Source organism: Chironomus tepperi, unplaced genomic scaffold (assembly GCF_022539635.2).
Source record: "Chironomus tepperi strain 1889 unplaced genomic scaffold, CSIRO-AGI_Ctep_v1 contig_335, whole genome shotgun sequence".
Classification (NCBI taxonomy): domain Eukaryota; kingdom Metazoa; phylum Arthropoda; class Insecta; order Diptera; family Chironomidae; genus Chironomus; species Chironomus tepperi.
This window is the reverse complement of record NW_027226457.1, coordinates 630,846-652,219: the sequence shown is the minus strand read 5'-3', so window position 1 is coordinate 652,219 and position 21,374 is coordinate 630,846. Positions and strand designations below refer to the sequence as shown.

At 31.4% G+C, this 21,374-nt stretch overlaps 3 protein-coding genes and 1 long non-coding RNA gene across 8 annotated transcripts; 1 reads left to right on the top strand and 3 right to left on the bottom strand.

Annotated features, from left to right (window-relative positions):
• Positions 1–2,716: 2,716 nt before the first annotated feature.
• On the bottom strand, positions 2,717–4,436 carry LOC139093186 (uncharacterized). 3 transcript variants are annotated; one of them, XM_070643801.1, is made up of 2 exons: positions 4,282–4,436; positions 2,717–3,963 (listed from the first exon to the last, which is right to left on the bottom strand). In XM_070643801.1, the coding sequence occupies exons 1-2, from the start codon at positions 4,427–4,429 to the stop codon at positions 2,774–2,776; spliced, it is 1,338 nt and encodes a 445-aa protein (XP_070499902.1). In that variant the 5' UTR covers positions 4,430–4,436; the 3' UTR covers positions 2,717–2,773. The 3 variants fall into 3 exon arrangements, with proteins under 3 accessions (XP_070499902.1, XP_070499903.1, XP_070499904.1); XM_070643802.1 differs by having other exon boundaries at positions 4,303–4,403; XM_070643803.1 differs by lacking the exon at positions 4,282–4,436 and adding an exon at positions 4,025–4,274.
• Positions 4,437–4,885: 449 nt separating this feature from the next.
• Positions 4,886–9,251, top strand: LOC139093184 (putative uncharacterized protein DDB_G0294196). 3 transcript variants are annotated; one of them, XM_070643797.1, is made up of 3 exons: positions 4,886–5,045; positions 5,353–7,279; positions 7,336–9,251. In XM_070643797.1, the coding sequence occupies exons 1-2, from the start codon at positions 5,000–5,002 to the stop codon at positions 7,122–7,124; spliced, it is 1,818 nt and encodes a 605-aa protein (XP_070499898.1). In that variant the 5' UTR covers positions 4,886–4,999; the 3' UTR covers positions 7,125–7,279; positions 7,336–9,251. The 3 variants fall into 3 exon arrangements, with proteins under 3 accessions (XP_070499898.1, XP_070499895.1, XP_070499897.1); XM_070643794.1 differs by having other exon boundaries at positions 4,887–5,045; positions 5,314–7,279; XM_070643796.1 differs by having other exon boundaries at positions 4,892–5,045; positions 5,317–7,279.
• Positions 9,252–11,200: 1,949 nt separating this feature from the next.
• Positions 11,201–12,530, bottom strand: LOC139093191 (uncharacterized). The gene is made up of 3 exons (XR_011544669.1): positions 12,393–12,530; positions 11,712–11,950; positions 11,201–11,622 (listed from the first exon to the last, which is right to left on the bottom strand). It is a non-coding gene; the product is annotated as an uncharacterized lncRNA (long non-coding RNA).
• A 7,235-nt stretch (positions 12,531–19,765) lies between these two features.
• LOC139093189 (glutathione S-transferase 1-like) lies at positions 19,766–21,336 on the bottom strand. Its single transcript, XM_070643805.1, has 6 exons — positions 21,219–21,336; positions 21,116–21,157; positions 20,756–20,827; positions 20,518–20,685; positions 20,182–20,349; positions 19,766–20,121 (listed from the first exon to the last, which is right to left on the bottom strand). Exons 1-6 carry the CDS (start codon positions 21,264–21,266, stop codon positions 19,954–19,956), a joined length of 666 nt encoding a protein of 221 aa, XP_070499906.1. The 5' UTR covers positions 21,267–21,336; the 3' UTR covers positions 19,766–19,953.
• Positions 21,337–21,374: the final 38 nt, after the last annotated feature.

The window sequence follows — 21,374 nt, the reverse complement described above, 5'->3', positions numbered from 1 at the left end:
TGTTTATGGGTGGATGTGGATAGAGCGCATTTTGTGATTTGATTGATTTTTAAGTAGCATGCTGAAGATGTGATGGTTTAGTTGATGCTAAATTGAGTTTAGGTAGCAATTAAGACATGTTAAAGGGTTGTGCTACATGATGAGCTCCGCGTAATAATGCGTCATCTGAAGACCCACATGAGGAGCTCAATAGACACTAGTGAATCTAGTATATCAAAATATTCTGAACGTCGAAAAAAATGAGATGGGAAGGAAAAAAGTTTTTCATTGCCATTATTTCTTCGTATTGATCATCTTGCTTCTTTTTATTTTCTTTTCCGTGTTTGATCCTTCGTATCAGTTTAATAAGACCCCAAAAAAATATGCGATTTTTATCAAAATTTATGGAAGAAAAAGTTCTTTCCGCTTTTTTATATTCCTCCACATTTTATTTTTAAGATGTCATAATTTTCTTGTCGAAAAAAATTATTTGGAACGTGGAGATTAAAAATATTTGATGTAGGAATCCAATTTTTAATGTGACTTTATGCTATGGTGAATCCATCGACTTTTGAGATTTTGATTATTTGATTAACATCCTTGGTAACACCTTCTTGTTTTCAGGCTTATGTATTATAAATACAAAGAACCTTAATCCTTAAAGCCAACACAAGAAAATCGTTATAAAACCATGATGGAACTAAATTTTTATTTAGATATAGCACATAAAAGAATGAAACTATTAGCAAGATACACAACGCAATATAAGACACTTCTTTATATCCTAGTTCTTCCCTTTTCATGCTTCTCATGAGCTGACAACAAAAACGAATGTATTATGTGAAGGCATTCTTTGTTGACGTCCATAATAACCATTTTACATGGACAAAAATGATTCTTTTTACCCTTTTCTTTCTATTATCTTATTTTGTGTGGCATGCAATAACATAAATAAATGCTATATTTTGTAGATGGGATTGGAGGTCAAGGATGGGTTAAAGTTTTGAATGTTTGTAATGATTTTAGTGAGCTATACTGAGATATAAAATGAAATAGGACTCCTTGGGGGCACCTTGAGGGTATTTTATTCTAGAAACCAAATCATCAAAAATGTCAACTAGCTACTCTACTCCTTTTAGTCCTACACCATCAAATCACAACTTTCCACAATCTCTACAGCTGTAAATATTTTATTATTTCTCTTGAATTTCCCATCCCTCGCCAAGCACATAATAGACATGTATTGTGCTAATATAAATATAAAATGTTGAACATAACAATATTAAATATATCAACACGCATATACGAGTTCTCTTCTACCATACAAAACGAATGCGTTAATTCCAACCTACCTCAACATTAATCCATTTGAAGAGTTTTCAGAGGAAAAAAAGGAGAGGAAAATTCCTAGACATCTGTGTGTGAATCTATTTCAGTCTACCACCTTTTTTCTGTTACTTCCATGCACACACATTTTACATCCAAATAATGTGTGCTGTTGATTGTAATTTTTCGGGTGTAATAGGGATTAATGTGTCTCGACAATGGTTTTATTGTGCATATGTGTACATGTAAATTTAAATCATCTTAAACTTCAATTGATGAGTTAGATTCGTGCTTTCTCAACTAGAATGATGTGATGGAAGCTTTTTGTTGGAGTGAATTTGATAAATTTTAAAAATGGAAATGCTTTTTTCTAAAGAAGATTTATTTTTTAAAAATGTGTAAAGCTCTATGAAATGTGAATAACCAAACTGCACTCAGCATACAGAATCAATCTAAAAATGCATCATAAAACACTACACTCATAACTAAGCTGTTTTATTTAGTGTGGTTCAGGTATTAAAAACTCATAAATAAGGCTGCGACATAAAATGTTACTAAATGTTCCCATTTTATGCATTCCTAACTAAAATTCAAAATCCCTTTTCAATTCATAATTTCAACATTCAAGCTGCATAAATAATAAATGATAAATTTTCTGATATATGCTTTAAGGAACATTCGAAAAATATAGAAATATGTAGTACATGAAATCTGAAAGCTTGTGGGAATAATCTACAATATATTTATCATTCTTCTTTCTCATGTCTTGGGGATAAAAAGATTGCATTTAATGCTCGTTTTTAGAATCAATGAGATCTATTGCAGCATAACACGCACATAGAAGTATGATAAATGTATATGAGTAGAAGTAAATATAATCTTAAATGTATGACTGAGAGCTTTACTTGATGTATGATTTATTTTAGTTTACCCAGTGAAAAATGGAAGATTTGTATATTTTACAGATAGCATTATAGAAGTAACTGTTGAATCGCTGATCATCAGTTTTTGACCGAAATATGAAAATGTCACGACAATGAGAATTGTGCTCGTTACAAATACTCTTTTGTATTGTCACAAAAGACAAAGTTTTTCAAGAACAAATTTGTAACGTTAACAGTCATTTAAGAAACAGGATGCAGTTATATACAAACTTGCGGCGAAAACTTTTTCACAATATTGATCATCATTGAACGTTGTCGAGTACAAAAAGCTATAATTATGAAATTTAAACTTTTTTATGCCATGAATATTAGAAAAGCTCTGTCGCACTATGTTGAGTTGAGAATATTTGAATATTTTAATGACACAACTTGAGTTCACAAAAGTATAAACTGCAATATTTAGTACGATGTTCTATTGCATTGTGTCTATTTAAGTTAATGCTTTATAATTTATTAAAATTTTACAATTTTATAAAATTCAAAACTCTCATTTATTGAAAAATTGAAAAAGTATACAGTAATGACTAACGAGTAATATAATGAATAGCAGCAATAATTTGAGAGTAGGAGTTGCACTCTGAATCTTTTCTCAACATTAAGTCACTTCCTAATGGCTGCTGTAATTCACCAAACTTATCAAATGTCAATCTGTACTCTTGTTTTGGAAATTCAATTTTTATCCAAATTTTTTGAAAAGCCAATATTTCAATTTCTCTTCCAAATTTATATCCAACTAGTGTGGAACCTGTATTTATAGTGAACTTTTCTGTATACAAATTTTTACGTTGATTGTTTTCAACTTGATAAACTGAAATTTCAAATTCTTTATCAGTTGTACTCAAATCATAGACAAATTCTAATGCATACAGGAAGACATTGTTGACTTTTGCAGAAAAGTCTAAATTAGCATATTTATAATTTTTTCGCATTATGTTTCCAATTAATTTGAAACACTTCATTCCTGAATGCTGCATGTTAGTTCCAGGAACATGAAAATGTGAAACAGTGTACGATGAAGTTTGTCTTGATTTTTTGGGATTTCTTCCATATCGACGTTGTCTTCTTCCTCTAATATTTCTAGAAGACTCACTAACTTTTGAGCTTGCAACGGATTCTGCATCTGATCCCTCGTTGTCGCTAGGTTCTTTTAAATTAATGAGTGCCAAAAGTTCGTTTAGGTCATCAGAATTATTTGCTTTTGTCCACATTTTAACATAATTTGCTGCTGATTCTCCAGGAATTTTACAAGTTTCCATCAAAATTCTAAGCAAATCTTCAGAAATCTTCAAAAATTCAGAATTTTTAAAGCATGTTTGATGATTTTTTTCAATATATTCAAAACTTTTCAAGTTAATTTTCAAGTTATTAAATTTCTTGTTCAACTCAAGTGTCTTAAAAACTGTTTTGTCACTCAACTGCTTACAAATAGCATCAATTGTTTTCTCAATTAAATTTTTCATCTCAAATTTCATCGCTGCAAATAAAATATCGAATTTATTCTCATCTGTAAACTTGACATCATCAGTATATGCATAACGACAAATTTCCAACATAATTGATTTTGTTATTTGATCGATTTTTATGTTCAGCTGTTTGTTATTGTTCTCAGTTAATAATTTCTGTATGATTGGTGATGCAGTCATTAAAAACATTTGATGTGCTTTGAATAATTCATTTCCATTTTCGAGAACAAATGTCACGTCGCTCATGTATTCTAAAGAAAAGAATTGTTATGATAAATTTGAGGATTACTAAAATAAATATTAAGATTTTGCATCTACTGTAAACAAATGCGAGACGTAATAGCTTAAGAATAAACGGGGAATTTTTCTCCCGTTCTGATCTACACTTTTGTCTTTACAATTCGGCCTTAGTTTGATCTGACCCTGACTTGTTCACATACCGATCAATCGATCGACTTGCGCTACTCAAGATACTTTAAAATAATTGTCAACTAATGACGTCCAATTCACAAACTTTGATAAAACAATTGCATAACATTTAATAAAAATAGATATCACTCCATATTCACCATTATCCAATAATGATTCACGAACTTCATTTGGTGAAACATCTTTTCTCAGAGCAACTTCGAATGCTGCTCGCTTCATTGTGAAAATGCAAACTGAATCAATATAAATATTACTAATTCTCAAATGCTTTGAGGAAATGTGATTCATGAAATTTTAAATACTAACACCATATAAAGAGTAGTAATGATGTTATTAAAAACATTGCAATACATGCAAGGAACAATCCATCACAAACGACTGCACATTAAGTAATAAAGGAAATGAAATTCGATTTAACATATAAGCTGATAAGGTTGAGATCGCAAAATGCGATTGAATATAAATTACTAAGAATTGTTTCCAGATAATTTATTTGATAAGATTACAATGTTTGTGTACAATATTGCACGAGTAAAAGTATTGACAGAGTATTTCCCTGAGAGTAAATTGTCCAATATTTAATTATGTCCGATTTTTAAATTGCTTAAAATTTTAGAAATTTTCTTCAAAATTCTTCAATTTTTAATTTTATAAAAATTCAGTTAATCAAAAAATTAGCAAACATTCCTGACAAAATCGCCATACTGACTCAACTAATATAAAACATCGTTCACATTAAATACATGTGTGTGCCTCACTCAAAGAGAGATTTCATGCATATTAAGTATAAATATTTTATCGGCGTTTTTGTGTTGTTTGACAATTATTTGGTCGCTGGAAGTGTACGAGAACAGAACGATGGGATCTGAGAGCAGCAAGTCTAATAAAAATGATGAAAATATTGGTAAGAATTTGAAATTTGTAAAATGTATGCTTGGTAGATCTTTTTTTGGTGATTCGAATTGCGATAATTAAGTTTGCATGCCAAAAAAATAATAATGTAGAGGTCAAATGTGACGTAAATTAGATTTGCTTATTTTAATTCGTTCTATGTGTTTTGTGCAACTTCATGATGGATTTATAATATTATTAAAATGCTTAAAAACGGTTTCGAAGTAAAAATAAAATTATTTTTTTCTGCAATTTTTCATAAAAAATAAAAATAAAATCAGTAGTTGCACAAGAAGCTCTAAAATTTGGACCTCCTATAGGAACCTCCAGAAACTCACAATATTCACTAACCCGTGATCAGCTTACTCATTCATCTACCCAAGTGAAACCAAAGGCACCTCCACCACCCTATACTAAAACCGATCCTTTGCAAACCAATCAAAATGCAAGAACTTCTCAAAACATCCAGCAATCAACTGCAACTGCTTCAAAGACCGGTTCTCAAATGTCCGACGTGAGAAACTCCGATTTAAAAAATAAACAAACAAAAGCAAGTGAAATTGGCAACGCTGCAAATATACATAAACCGGCAAATCAACAGCAATCTGATCATCTTAAACAACAAAACACAAACCAAAATAAAGTTTCAAGTCAAGTTCAATTACCTTCATATGATCCAACAAGTAATCGTTTTGTTTGGACAAATGAATCAAGTAAGTCAACAATTGACTTTGATGTGGAATCACAAAAAGTTAAGAAAGATGTATTAAGTGAAAATGTCACTGCTACATCTATAAACAAAGAATTGAATAAGAATAAATCACTGGCGGAAGTTCGCAAGCTCTTGGTTAATGATGAATATTTATCGGATGTTCGATTTATCCTCAATTCGATTGTGTTTTATGGTCATAAACTGTTTTTGGTAACAGCAAGTCCATTGTTTTATCAGCATTTCCAAATTAATGGAGCAAAAGAAATGAAAGTTGAAGGAATCGAGGAAGGAATATTTTTAGCAATGTTGTCATTTTGTTACACTGGAATTCTACATAAATTAACGGATGACAATATTTTGAGTACTTTATTAGCTGCTGATAAGCTGAAAATATCTCAAGCTTATACGACCTGCTGTGGTTTCATCACGACCAAAATAAATCCTGATGGAGTCTTTGTAGTCTTTGATAAAGCAATTGATTTGAAAAACGAGCAGTTCCAAAAGAAATGTCTTGACTACATTAAGAAAAATGAAGCAAAATGTTTCAGTTCTAAAGGATTTTTCAAAATTGGTCTGGCTTCATTAGTGACGATGCTGGAAAAGTGTGACTATCCAACTGAGAAGTTAAATGAAATTGTAGAAAAGTGGAATCATGGACCAGTAGTTCAAGAAACTAAAAGTACAAATAATCCAACAGGAACTCAGAAAAAGGATGGTAAGAAAAAAGAAAATGCACAAAATCAACAGCAACAAGTGCAAAAAGGTCAACAGCAACAGCCACAAAAACAGCAGAAGCCGAAAAATCAGCAACAACAAAGAGCTCAACAAAATCCACAGCATCAAAGGAATCAACCGAATATGCAGCACTTCCAACAACCGAATATGCCACTTTTCCCAAACCCGTTTTTAAATCCAAATATGCTTCATTTTCCTCAGCAAATGCAACAGTTCCAGCATCATAATATGCATCATGTTCAACATCCAAATATGCACCATGTTCAACAACAAAGAAATCAACAACAACATCCATCAAAAAATCCCAAACAAAATGATGGTCAAAAAGGCAAAAACAGACAGCAACAAAATAAAAAGCATGGACCTGGCAATCAACAGATTCCAAATCTAATTGATATTGACATTCCACCGCCACCGTTTGCTGAAGGTTTTCAAGGGAATTTACCTCTTTTTGTTGGAGGTTCATCTATGCGAAATGCTGACTCAATAAGTAATTTATCGGACGATTTGATGAGCTTTGGAGGTGATGATGATGATAGAGTTGATGATTTGAATGCTTTGGTCTGTGTGGATGACGATGAAGGTAGCAAAATCAAAAGTTGTCATCAAAGGGACAGAAAGTGTCAGTATGACAGAATTTGCTAGAATTGACTTTATAGCCAAACGTTCGTTTTTACTGCACGAGGTCTGGTTTAATGAAAACATTATTCAAAATTCCAATGAAATTCGTATCTCAATTTCTGTTTTTGAGGGTGAAAATCGTTCGGATATCCATTCACGCTCTATAAAAGGAGTATCTAGTAAGTCAATTTATTTTACCATTTTACAAAACCTAAACTTTTTCATGTCATTTTAGTCAACAGATGCAACTTTATAAAGTTCACACGTCAACCGTTGAAGATTTTTGTTGGACAGAAATTTTTCATCAAATTAAATTTTTCTGAACAAGCTTCGCGAAAGCACCTTTATCCACAAAATCTTTCGACGACCGACTTTTTGGATCTACGTAGAGACGATGAAGTTCGAAAGTATTTCAACTGCATCAACAAACTTGTTGTTTCTGAAATGGCTTAATTGTCACGCAAGAAAGCTTGATAAGTTGCTTGGTTATTTAGAGTGCAGTTATAACTTAATATTGGATTGTCAGTGCTCCTTAGTACTTAGAATCCCTGACTAAAAATATACATAATCATAAAAGTAAACACAATCTTATGGTCAACAAGCCATATGCTCAAAGTGCTTAACGCTCATATACTTTATAAAAATGCACCAAAAAGCAAACTTTCCCGCACCAAAAGCAACTTATCATGCTTAATTATAATTAGTAGCTTTTTATCTTTTTATGAGTGACGACGAGAAAAGGAAAAAAAAAAACTTTTTTATTATACATTTTCCTCCTTTCATAACTGTTCCCATACATAAGTGCACTTTGCATGCATTCGCTAATTTTCTAGAAGCTTTCCTTTTATTTATGGCATTTTCATCATCATCGTCACGATGCTTGAAATAAAAGCAGCAATTCACTCTCAATTCAACTAATTAAATGAAGCTCCAGCAGCGATTTGAATAGATAAAAAAGAGATATGAGAATGATTGTGCTTTTGTGCCATAAGTACAACGGCTTCTTGTACTATGCGAATTTATATGTATACACTTATGTCATGTGTATGGGGTAATTATAATTAAATGAAAGAAATTAAAACGTTTGCATCAATTGTGGAAACGTTTTATATTTATAGTGCCTTTATGAGTAATTTTTGTTTACACATTCATGTGTAGCTCATTAAAGGAACTATGATGGTAGATGATTATTATGGAAATATGAATGATTTATCAATTGTGAGTTAGAATTAGATGAAATCATCTTTTAGGTGATTTCACTTTCGTATTTTCAATTTTTTAATTCATTTATGGATAGACAGTAACTATATTTCACCCTACCAATTGTTCAATTTGTGGATTCATGTTAAAAATAGACATTAAGATTTCAAATCAAAAAAACTTCACAATGACACATACGGAAGTGCATACTTATAAAGTATCTTATCTCAATAACAGATATTTTTATGGTTGCAACACGGAAATAACAATAAACTTTATCAATTTCTTAATGACATTGATAATAATTTTCTAAAAAAAGACATTACTAAAATTGAAAACAAATGAAATTGGGTACGCCAAGATAAGGTTTATGTGATGGACATATATTAAAGTTACGTATTATGTGACTACCTACTTTATACAAAGTCAAAAAATTAATTATACTCTTTATAGGCACTTTTACGTCATTCAAATGTGGAGATATAAATACACTTTTCAATCATAGATTTATAGCACTACCACAATTAGAAATGTGGAATGATGCTATTGCTGAGGGGAACTTAATTTTTATTTCATAGTAATGGATAATCAACAGTTGTCACGGTGCTTTCTATAAACCTTCTCGTCATTTTAACATTGACGTAGTCTGTGTAACTTTGTTGCTCTACTCGGAATGTGCAACAATATGAAAGCACCGAGACGTCACTGAAATATTAGTTTTAGTTGGTTATTAGCGATTTTTTTACTATTCAAATAATTATTTCTATTTTATAACCATTTTATAACAAAAATGTTACTACGCATAGCTTGGATATTACTTATTTGAAAGCACCATTTGGAAAATGACAAGTTTATACCAACTTTGTAACACTATGTAATATCTGAATTAATGTTAAATTTTATTACAAAATATTTTATCATGAATAAAGCATTAAATAAAATTTTTAATTAGCTTCATCGTCAAAAAACTCAAAACTTTTTACAGCTGTATAAAATAGAAAAGTCTAAAATGTCAAAAAGAGTTCAACTCATCATGACTATGTAAATTTCATTACTTTTGCTGGTGAGAGATGAAAAATATCACGTCCCAAGGCATATGCTTCACTCGTATTTACAGAAAAAAAGCAAATTAGGCGTTTCAGGTGAAAACGAAGAGAGTTTCAAGTCACCAAGGGAAATTATTCATGGCTGATCAAGAAAAGTAAATAAATTTTCGGCCTATGTTATATGACTTAAAAAAAGAAAATTCTTTTCCCATCTCTTAAACGTGAATTTGTCATTTTGGAATTGAAAAATTTCCTTTTTGCTATTTCCATTTCTCTCAACTTCAATCAATATTTGCTGTGGGATCTGTGCATTACGCAAATTGAAAGGGGAGTTTGATATTGTCAATGAGGTTTCAGCATACAAAAATTGGCTTTAACCTTGGCAATAACCTTTTATAATTCCCATCTCTTAATGAACTTCAGTCGTGGAGTATAGTTTAAGAAGTGCTGATCTTGTCTAATTACGAGTCATGTTAAGATTTTTCTCACTACCAATATGTATTGTACGCCTTTAATCCACCAAAGCTTCTATGAATATTAGTTGAAAACTTCTTCATTCCACACATTAAACTCTAAAATACTTTCAAACTAGGTAAAAAGGTAGACAACAGACACTATTAATTTTGAAAGCTATACGTTGAATAAAATTAGAACAAAATTTCAATATTTTTCTACATGAACTACTTAACAATTGTTCATATAAGATGGTTTGTGCAACGATGCACAAGGAAATGAATAATTTTACAACTGAAGTAGAAGCGAAAACCCGAAGGAAGGAACTTTCCAACTCAAGAAACTTTTCAGTTCTTCTCCCACACTTTCTCTGATAATGAACCGTCTTGTAATGAAAATCATATAGAAAAAAAGAAAATATTTATTTGCAAACTTATTCATACGGGTTGTTGCATCTTTCAGACATGAAAGTGTAAGCGAGAGAGAAAAGCGACTGAAAATGAAAATAAATGTAATAAATAAGAGTAAAACTTCCAAGTCTTACGATAACAGCAATTTGCATTTAGTGTGAAAATGGAAAAATAAATAGAACACGAGCAACAACACAGTAAAAATGGAATAGAAGTTGGGAGAAAAAAGTTTTATCAGGAATTATTATCTTGACCAATTCAAGCAGCAGCAACAATGGATTTTTTTTCCTCTTTTACAATGTTGCTGCAAATGCAGTTCTATACAAAAATGTAGGAATTTCATTTCATTCAACTTTTAATTTGAATTCTTTAAAATATGTTTTTAATTTTCACATTTTTCGACTTTTAATTAGAGGAAAAATTACTTAATCTGATGAGATTTTAGATGCAGAAATTTATGGCTTCATGGTCTGCTGATTGTTAATTACTTCCATTTGGTGTCATGAACCCTACATCCTATGAGAATAATGACCACTCACATTTGGTTATAATAACAAGAAACACCCCCTAAAATTCAATTACATACCCAATGAATCATTCTTAATCTGCAGCAGATGAACCGAAAATAACTTACAAAACTCATTCATATTTCATGAGCATACAAAACTTTTTCTTGTTTTGAACAAAAGCTTTTAATGTTGATCGATAAAGTCGAACCAAATTATTGATTAATTATTAAAAATAAATCAAATCGTCTGAAATTTGAGAAGACTTATTCAATTATGTAAGCTCATTTACGGTTAATTGCTCATAAATGGCCGGACTGTATTCATGGAAAATATAAAAGATAATAAATTTTAATTCCAATCATATAAAATGTACTTTAATTGCTTCCCATAATTTATTAATACGATGAAGTCATTACTTGCCCATGACTGAATAAGAAAGCCATGAGACAAGTCTAGTACGAATAGATCAAAATGAAAAATGATTGTCGTTAACATTATTCGGACATTTATTATTGTGCATCATCATTTATTATGTGTATGTGTGTTTATTATATTTTCATAACTGTAGTTTATCATAAAAGCATTAAATCCTTATTTAGCATAGATGCTTATTAAGTATACAACATGCATGTAATAATTTTTAACCAGTTACTGTGGTGCATTGTATTGTGCTAGTTTTTGTGGCAAAAGGTTGGATGTGAGTCAGTAGAACTTGGATCTTTAATATGGACTTAACGGGTAGAATTGGTAAGCAGGTGTGCCTATTGGCACACCGTAGCCATTCCTAGTTTTCATGCATTCATTATGATTGTATCAAGATGTTTCTTTAATGTTTAGGTATGCATTCCTTCTGTGTGCAAATCCATCCTTTTCCATTTTTGGCACACTTGCAGAAATTGCAGTTCTAAAATCCAAAGAAAAACACAAGAATTACTTTTGATATACACACATATGCATGTGCACTTATGCTACTTAGAATTCAACTTTTAATACCTTAAATTTTGTTTCAAGCGGTGTGCATTCTTCGACTATAAATCCTAAAACATTCGTGGCCTCATTATGTATTCTATTTGAGCTTGATTTGCTTTCAACGTCGCGAATTCCTCGACTTAATGCATGATTATTTAACATACATATTATGCTTTTTGAACACATGCGTTCTCCATTTGCATTACAATAGCACATCGTACACATGTCATTGTCGATGTTGTTACATGTTGTCTTACATAAAACTAAAGAAGAAAAGAGAACAAAATTGTGTAATTACAAATTAATTTGTGTTTATATTGAACTTTGTTTGGATCATGTCAGAGAGATTATCAAAGATTTTCGCTAAATTAATAATAAATTGCGTTGTTGTTGATGAAGTTGACTGTTTGGAGAATTTGATACACATATAAAGTATTGTTTGATGAACTCAATAGCTGAAGCTTAGACAAACAGTATATAATCAGTTTTTTGATGATTTTCCCGAATTTAGGTTCCCAAAAATGGGTTAGAGAGTCATTTCGCATGCGAAACAAGTTCCTTTGATAAATTTACAACTCATAATAATTTTATCGATGCTACAGAAACTAGGTTATTTAAAATTCTTAATATTTGACTCGAATCTATACAAAATTCTTCATCAAACTTTCTACAAACTTCTTAGAACTACTCTAAATCATTAATTACCTAAAGAAAACATCAAAGCACAAACTGTAGCTAAAAGTAAGTTTCTCATTTTAAGTACAAATATTCGAGTAAATTCGACTTTGAATAATTAAAATTCTTTTCGTTGAGTGATTTCTAGTGAACAGTTGTTTTATGACTGATAACATATTGAGAAATGCGGAGTCTGTACTGAGTAAATTCTCAATGATGATAAGCTTTAGAGGGGTATAATGGTTTCATGCTTTTAAGAATATTTTTAGAAGATGAATGAATTCTCAAAATATTCTGTACGGAAATTTATTGGAAAATAATTGATAATTATGAAAATTGAACGCTAAATTGAATAAAAGGTTCGAAAATTTATGCATTAAAGTCTTGACGAGTAACACGAACAAATTAAATTCATCAAAACATTTTCAACTAACCAAAATCCTATGAAATGTACAGAATATTTAACCAAAGTGTCTTTTACAAATTCACTAAAAAATATTATAGTACCCTCAGAACATACATCTGGCAGTAATTTCATTTAAAAACTTTATTTTGGCATTCCATCCAGAGATAAAGTAGCTCAGGCAAAATTAAATAAGATTTTCTAAAATTAAATTATATTTAAAATAAAATACACATTTTTTTTAGAGAATAATAAATTTCAAATGAAAATGTAATAAAAAACACACAGAAAGCTTTTTGCTGTGCAGAGTGGATTACTGAATTACATTTATTTAGATTCAAAAATGTTGTGGAAATTTAGTTACAAATAAATTTGTATAGGGGAGGACCACTGAATTTATAGTTTTTTTAATGAATTAATTAAATGCAAAGACTCAATGCTGAGGATATAAAATTCCCCATCGGTTTATCCTAGTGCTCCAGAAAAGGGTATGGCTTATACCAACAGCAAAGGTTCAAGTTTTGGTACTCTTGGGTTAGCGTAATAGTGAGAAACCTTTCATTATTTGAGGCACTCCTAGGTCCACCACTGGATTGGGGTCTGAGGTATACCGATCACTCTACCTCTTTAAGGACCCTTAATTCCAATAGAAGTTATTAAAACTAATAAGCTTCACACCCCAGATTCACAACCTTAAAATATGTAATTTTGAGAACGAGAGCACCCAGTTTTATGGCGTGAATATTATTTTTCAATGCAACAAAGTGTGACATTGGACGAATTCCAAAAAAAAGGAATTACCTTTTTTTATTCACAGCAGTAGCAGCCAGGAACATAAATCAATTATGCTCTTTGAAGTGTTGTGAAAATTAATAAGCTTTATAAAATACAACACAGGAGGAAAAAATTGCCAACAACCATAGGATTTATGTTGTTTTCTTTCCTCACAATTCTTTTTTGTGTAAATCATATTATGCGATATAATACCTGGAGTCTCCATAAAACTCAACCATCAGTATGTTGCATTAACTAAGTGAAAAGTTATGAGAGAAAAAAGCGACAAGCTTAATTTAATTTTTGCCTTCTAATTTTCTTTTTCAAACATTTTTGTCGGTAGTTTTCACATAAAATCAGTTGAAAGTGTTATAAATTTTAGTTCTTCTAACGACGAAGTAGAGCTGCATTGCCATTTGCATTTCCTACCTTTTTGAATTTGTCTAATATTTCACAGGCTAGTGGCATGGAAAAATGAAGAGAATTTCAAAACAAGCTTAATATTGTGAAATGTAGACATGATTGTGAGAGTTGAAGAGAATCATAGGCGCATTTGTAATGTAGAGCAACAATAACTAAGAGCCTTAACTCGAATTAAGTATACAAAAATAAATGTATGCCATTTATGTTGGTCTGTCTATGAATTTTGAAGAATTTACAGTATAGCAAGCCAGAAAAATAAAAAATTTATAATATTTCACACATGCACCCTCAAAGCATCTATCGTGGTTTGAAAACTAGACTATGCATTCTTATTACCCATTTATGAATATTTTTCCTATGACCATACATACATGTACACATAAAAAAACAGAAAAAAGAGCAACTCACTGTGAGAAAATGAACTTTTTTATGTGTTATGCTATGTAATTAGTTTTATCTAACCTGAAAGCCGCCATAGTTGATGGTGAACAATTTACATAATAATACTGCATTGCAATGGGCCAAACAAAGAATATATTCTGCTGGAAATGCTATCAGGGGAAGAATATCTGACGAAATTACTTTTATGCATAAACACTTTGCTTGTCTTGCAGCTTAGCGATGACTTTCATTAACTATACACATGCATCGCAAGCCAGGTTGAAAAGTTTTTGATTATATTAATAAACACTAGTCTGACATTTTATGATGAACGACAACTTTTAACATGACACTTAATTCTTTTTTGTTTGACAAATTTATTCAACTTTTCACTTCCGGTTGTGTATATTGATGGGAAAGATATGCTATCGACCAAAGAACAAAGATCGTTTTGAGACATGATTTTCGAGGAATTTGGGGGAGGGGAGTCCCTAGGGGAGCCTGTTTCTTACTCCTAAGTGGATAGGGGTTTTACATTGACTAGTTGCAGTCGTCGTGAGCTGATCGAAAATGTGATTTGAGTATGCCCTTAAGATAAGCAATCATTCCAAGAGTTTAATATTGGCCTATCTCAAAATTCAACCAATTCACCTAAAGGACTTCAAACCAAAGAGTTCCTCATAAACTACGCAAAACCACATCAGAAAAAAAATTACTGCACAGTGATGAAACAATTTTTTATAACAGTTGCACGAATCCACCGCCCATGGTTTGTACTAAAAGAATGACAAATCGAAAAAAGAACCAAGTAACGAGAACAGCAAGGCAGGCACAAAAAGGAAGCGAGCGAACAAGTAAAAAATGTAATGATAATGCTCAAAATGTCAGTCATTAATAATTGTTCGTTGTTGACTTAAAACTTACACGCTTGCACAGTGCAAGACAAAGGACAAAATAAATGAATTGGAAGTAAGTAAAGTTTTGTCATTTATTAATAAAAATTGGAATGTGGGAAGTAGTTTCTTACAGTCATATAATTTTTCACAATCAAATTTGAACGGATGAATGGACGACATGTAAAGGGATGTATTGAGGCAACAACTCATGCTGATGTACTGACTGACTGATGTCCGCCCTTCAAATAAATCCTTGTTTTATCCTTGATTATACAGCAGCATATTTTTGACGAGAAAATGTTTTGAAAATTCATTTCATGCCAGCAAAAATCATCCACAAGCTAGTCGACTTTGAAATAAAAAAGAGTATTCAACAAATAGAAAACGCAAAGTATGCAAATTTCTGAGCAATGCTGTGTGGTTATAAAGCTGATAATAGGAATATTTGCAAACATTTCTCGCATATACAATGCACATGAAGCTTAAAAGATGGATGATACGTGATTTTGGAACATTCTATTTCTTCATATTATCCAATTCACATCTCAAGTTCAAGTACGGAACATGATGTTGTTGTTGAGTGGAAAATTAGATTCAAAAATGTATGGAATGAATGGAAAATAATAGATAGGAATGAATGTAAAAATGTATGTTCTTCTTAATGTGATATGCGTTACAGCAGTGAATGTAAAATATTTTTTGATGTTAAGACATTAACATGTGAAATAATAGTACTAGGAAAACGATAGCTGTATCTTAATGATAACATTCTGTAGCGCTGGATTTTTTCATTTTTAAAATTAAAAAATCGGGATATGAATGCTTTGATCATGCCAGGAAACTATAATTTTGTGATTTTTATGCTGAACTTTAGTTCCGTTGCTAGTCTTAACAGTCTTCAATACATAGCTCATAAAATCTTAAAGATGAAGAAAAATAATGTCCATCCACTGCACCCACACATAATATGCTGTTTAAATTCAACTTCCATGTTATGACAACTGTTGACATTTCAATGGCATGAAGGTTTCCCATTAATGATGCCTGAAATAAAACAAAAATTGTTTCTGCTTCATCGAGTGTGCTAAAAATAAGTACCACAAATGTCCAATCCTACCCACGCAAAAGTGAAGTGCAAAAGCATCACAGCGTGTCAGAAATTGAAAATCATGTAGAGATTCATGAGAAGCACTTTGAATTTTTCCACAATGAGTTCAGTATAAAATCCACATAATAAGTGTCTGTATATGCGTCTGTGCTTATGTAGGATTATATTTTAGTATTGAAGACATTCGATGAAATTCTCATTTCACGTCTCGATGAGAATGGTTAAAAATGACTTCATTTTGCAAAATGTCTTACGTCGTACGTATGTACATAGATGTACACACATAAATGTGAATGTTTATTTTATGAGGCGAAGCCTTATGGATAAATGTCATTTCATTTTTCCCAATCACATGCATAACAATTGATGAGAAGAAGCCAAAGAAAGAGGTTGAATAGGATCAAGAAAAGGGGTATGTTAAGGGGGTCGTCACTCGCACTTCCCTTAAAATACTGTTCTGCCTCAGTACCTAAATTCAATACTTAACTTTGTGTCTTCCTATTTGTTCATATTTCCTTCGGATAGAATTATCCTTTTCATAATTTGCCTTATAAATTTTTCAATCATCCAAAAATCTGTTGCTTGATGAGTCATAAAAAATGGAAGCATTATTAGGAAATTTGATTTTTTATTCAAAATTTTTATGGCTTTCTGGAGATGATTGGGAGACAGAAGTTGATTACTTGTCAAAAAGTTCCAACAATAATCTTTTGAGATACAGTAATACATAAAGATTTATGATGAAATCCCATAGATTATGCTGCATACATGATCCATCAGTTTATTGCATAGAATAAAATGAAATTGAAAATCTGTAGATGTGGCTTGTTGACTTAATATTGCGCATAATTTATGGTTATTTTAGAATTGAATTTAAAGTCAAGGGTAAATTGAATTTTAGTAAAAACTTGAGGCTTTACAGCTACAAGATCCAGAACAAAAATCAATAACGAAGCAGTAGGTGAACTACCTGGAATTGACTCCCTCAAGCTAACATCATAAAATGTCATCAAATAAAGCATAATGATAAAAGAGCTTAAAATAAGGCACGAAAAATCCGAAAAAAATCTTCACAACGTGATGAGTCAGTTGATGTGCATGTCACAAAAAGTATAGAAAACAGATTTTTCTCGTGTTATTTTTAAACAATACATAGATAATAAGCACATCAAATAAGAAGAAGATATAACCCTAAATGTCTACAATATGTTTATTCTACCTTTAGATCATGTAAATATGGCTCATGTTGTTACATCTACATGTCTATAGGATATATATAAATGTGTATTTATTGCTTCTTCTTCGTCGGCGAAAAAAATAAATCTCGAACATAAATATTCAATACTCCATGAAATTGGAATTTGCTTTTTCTCTTTTTATAGCAGTCACCATAGCAGTGAGCATATACAGCGAATTTTTGTGTCAATCAAACACATACAACATATATTGATACCTAGAAATTCTGACGATGATTTCGGAGGGGTTTCTGATGAGAACTTAAAATCATCGCTACATTCCATAGCGACGTAGAAGAATCTTCTAAATAACTTGTAGAGATGTGGATTAGTTGACATCGAGTCGTTGATTTGGCAACAATACAAAAGCTTAACTGCAGTCATTAATGCCTTTAAATTCTCTCAAAATCCTCACATGGGTCACGAGTGGATTCATTCACCCAACATCCAACGTACTTAATTCTATCAGCGTGTATCCATGTATGTGCGTTATCGCCATAAAAGTATTGAGGAAACCATGACGTTTTTATTAAGCAAATGTGTCCACGATATAACTGAGGGGATATTGGTGTCGATAGATCGATAGATTAATATCCATTTTTCAAAGCGCATAGATCTATGCCAAGTAATTTGTTGAAGACATAAATTTCACATGATGGTGCTTATGCTGATACATACAAATATATATATTCTCTAAATCTGGATCTACATTTGCGAGTCATTTTTATGGCTATATTGTCGTAAAAAAGAAAATCTCTGTGTTATGCTATCTGTTTTTGTGGTTTTCGATTTTTTTTTACTTTCCAAAGACGATAATGCAAATGAAAATAAATTTGTCACTTGTAAACCTTACCAACCCTGCTGAGAAATTCCTATAAAATGTTTGCCTTAAGAAAATGACTTTCGGATATTTCGGTGGCACAAGAAGAAATATTATGTAATGTCTGTGGACCTTTAACCCAAACCAGTGCATAAAATTTTACGAGTTTATCAAGCCATTCATCAGCACAAAAGTCAATATATGAAATGCCTGCCTTAACATTGTAAATAGAGTGCTATAATATTTTTGTGTTTATTATATCATTGAAAAAGTTGAGTCGTTCTAACTGTTCTACGCCCCACATGCTCATACAATATTGTACGCACATAGATTAAGTGATTTTGCTTATTATTGGCGAATTTAAATTGAATAAAAAGCGAGGAAAAAATTGAGGAACTCAGAATAAGGAATACATATTAATATTTATTATATTATATCACATTATCACAGAGAACACCATAAAAACAGAATCGTAAAAGACTTGAAACTTTTCTAATTTTGATGTCGTATGGAACATTCATCTGAGGGTGGATGGCAAGATTTGGAAACTGTGAAGCATTTTTTGAATATCAGGGGCTATCAACGGTTGGCTTTGGCTCAATTTAGAAGCTAAATAGAATAGGCCATAGATCTGTATGTCAAGTGAACTAAGTTTGTTCTTGTATTTTTCCATACCTTGCACGAACCACATTAATCCGTGAAAGTTGAAAGAAGAAACTTTACTTTTTGCCTTAGCAATGAAAAAAACGGCAATTTCAGCGATTGAAAAAGAAGAGGAAGAGACCAAAAAAGAAGAAAACTTTTACGATAAAATTATTTCGCTTTAAGAGACGAAAATCTTTCGCATTCATCGACAAAATGTAGATTGACTTGTTATTGGTATGAAATTTTCTATTCAATGTGTATATTGACTTTTATTGAATGCTGATTTCCAACAAAAAAAAGTTGTTACATACGTGTAATGATGGTTGTTGCTTTTAAGTGTGAGATGTGTGCGTGTATAAAGATTCTTGTGACAAGAATTCTAAAAATATTCACAGAAAATCTTTTATACAAAAATGTTATAGGAAAGTTTCAATATTTTATAGGAAAGCTTTTGATCAATTTCACGAAATCCTCACAAAAAGACTTCATAAATCTAAAATCAAAAGTCTTGACTTAAAGCATAAAAAGACAATAACAAAGCAGAATGAAAATGTTTCCGTTTTCATATTACTTGTTCCTACATGCTTCATCAATAAAAAAGGAAAAACTCACTCAGAGTCTTGACTCATTGAAGCATTCAATAGGGCACTTACACGAGTTTATTAATGACATAAATTGTTGATGTTGATGGAAGTGAAAAAGAAAATTACGTACTGACTTTTATTTCATCACAAAAACAATTTCAAGTACTTTATTTTGTTGTTACTGACTCAAACGTGGTGAGACTGCTGCTTGTTTTTGACATACATATGAAAATATATAAAAAGACCTTTTTACTTCCTATGCTGCGAGCTTTTGCATACATTTATTTCCAATATTATTGCTGTTGACGTGTTGTTTGTATTTTTAATGGGCCCCAATCTTCAATTCTAGTTTGATTCCTTTCGACTTCAGGAAGTTGCCGAGAGCATTTTTCGAATCTTCTTTAATGCTTGGATATCCAATGAACGTTTTCTTACATTTTTCATGCCACTTTAATATTGACTCGAATTTGCTAAGGTCAATTGGACAATTCTTTAAAAAGAAAGAAGACATTAAGATCCTTTAAGCAGCATCAATCAATCATTGACTTACATAAATTGCTGAAAATGTTGCAAATATCGAAAAATCTGCAATCGTTAAGAATTCACCTGCTACCCAATTACGACGTTGTAAATATTGCTCAAGTGCACCCAATTTTTCATAGAGTACGGCAACTGCTTTTTGAGATGGTTCTGTTCTTGTTTCGAAGAATAGTGAATGCTGTGGGCAAGAAAAGATGAAATGTTAATTGACATTTTGTGGGTTTTATGAGGCTTTTGGTCAAAATAACTGAAAATTTGCAATCAAATCTGAATTTTAAGCTTCAATTCATATGTAGCTGACAGTCAACAGAGAGAAGCTTTCCTCATTTCAAATGCAAATACTTACGCCAATCTCACCCATGACTCTGAAAAGTTCAAAGTCAAAATACATTGCCTGATTGATACGTGCAAGAACATGTGGATCGAGTGATGTCAAATTGCTTCCAGTCGCTAGATATTGTATGATTGCATGTGAATCTCCAATAATAAATCCTTTATCGTCCAATGTTGGAACCTGCATGTCGTGTATGGAATTAAATTGAAAAAATTCTTTCGAATAAAATGAAATGATCGTCTATTCTCACCTGATGCAATGGATTTAACGCTAAAAATTCAGGTGTTAGATGTTCATTCTTTTCCAGATCGATTGGTCTATACTGAAATGAGATTGAATTTAGATAAGATATTCCCTTAACTTTAAGTACTTTCTACAAATAGAACTATACAGATAAACATAAACAATGGACAGGAATGAGTTTAAAGATGATTACTCTCTTACATCATTCCTGAACGACCCCATCCACCCACTTGAACAAATTCCCATACGTGTGCATCTATATCTATACCCATCATAAACATTATCACAAAAACATTAAATTGCTGTTGATAAATATTTGGAGATAGTAAGGCGTAAATGAGTATTAATCGTGAGTTATTGAACTTACAGTAACCTCCAGTTTTAGCTGTTTAATCACCAATGTTACTGCCTACATAAATTATTGAACAATAAATTAATTTGATTGATAATAATTAGCCATATAAAATTACTTGACACGGTGGTGAATCGGGTGTGAAATAGAAATTTGGTTTACCCATAATTGCAGCTAAATTATGACTGACTACTGTTTACCACAAGCCTTACTTTATCATGCAACCACAAAATATCTTAAAGATTAGACCACATTTGTTGTTGTTTTTATCAAA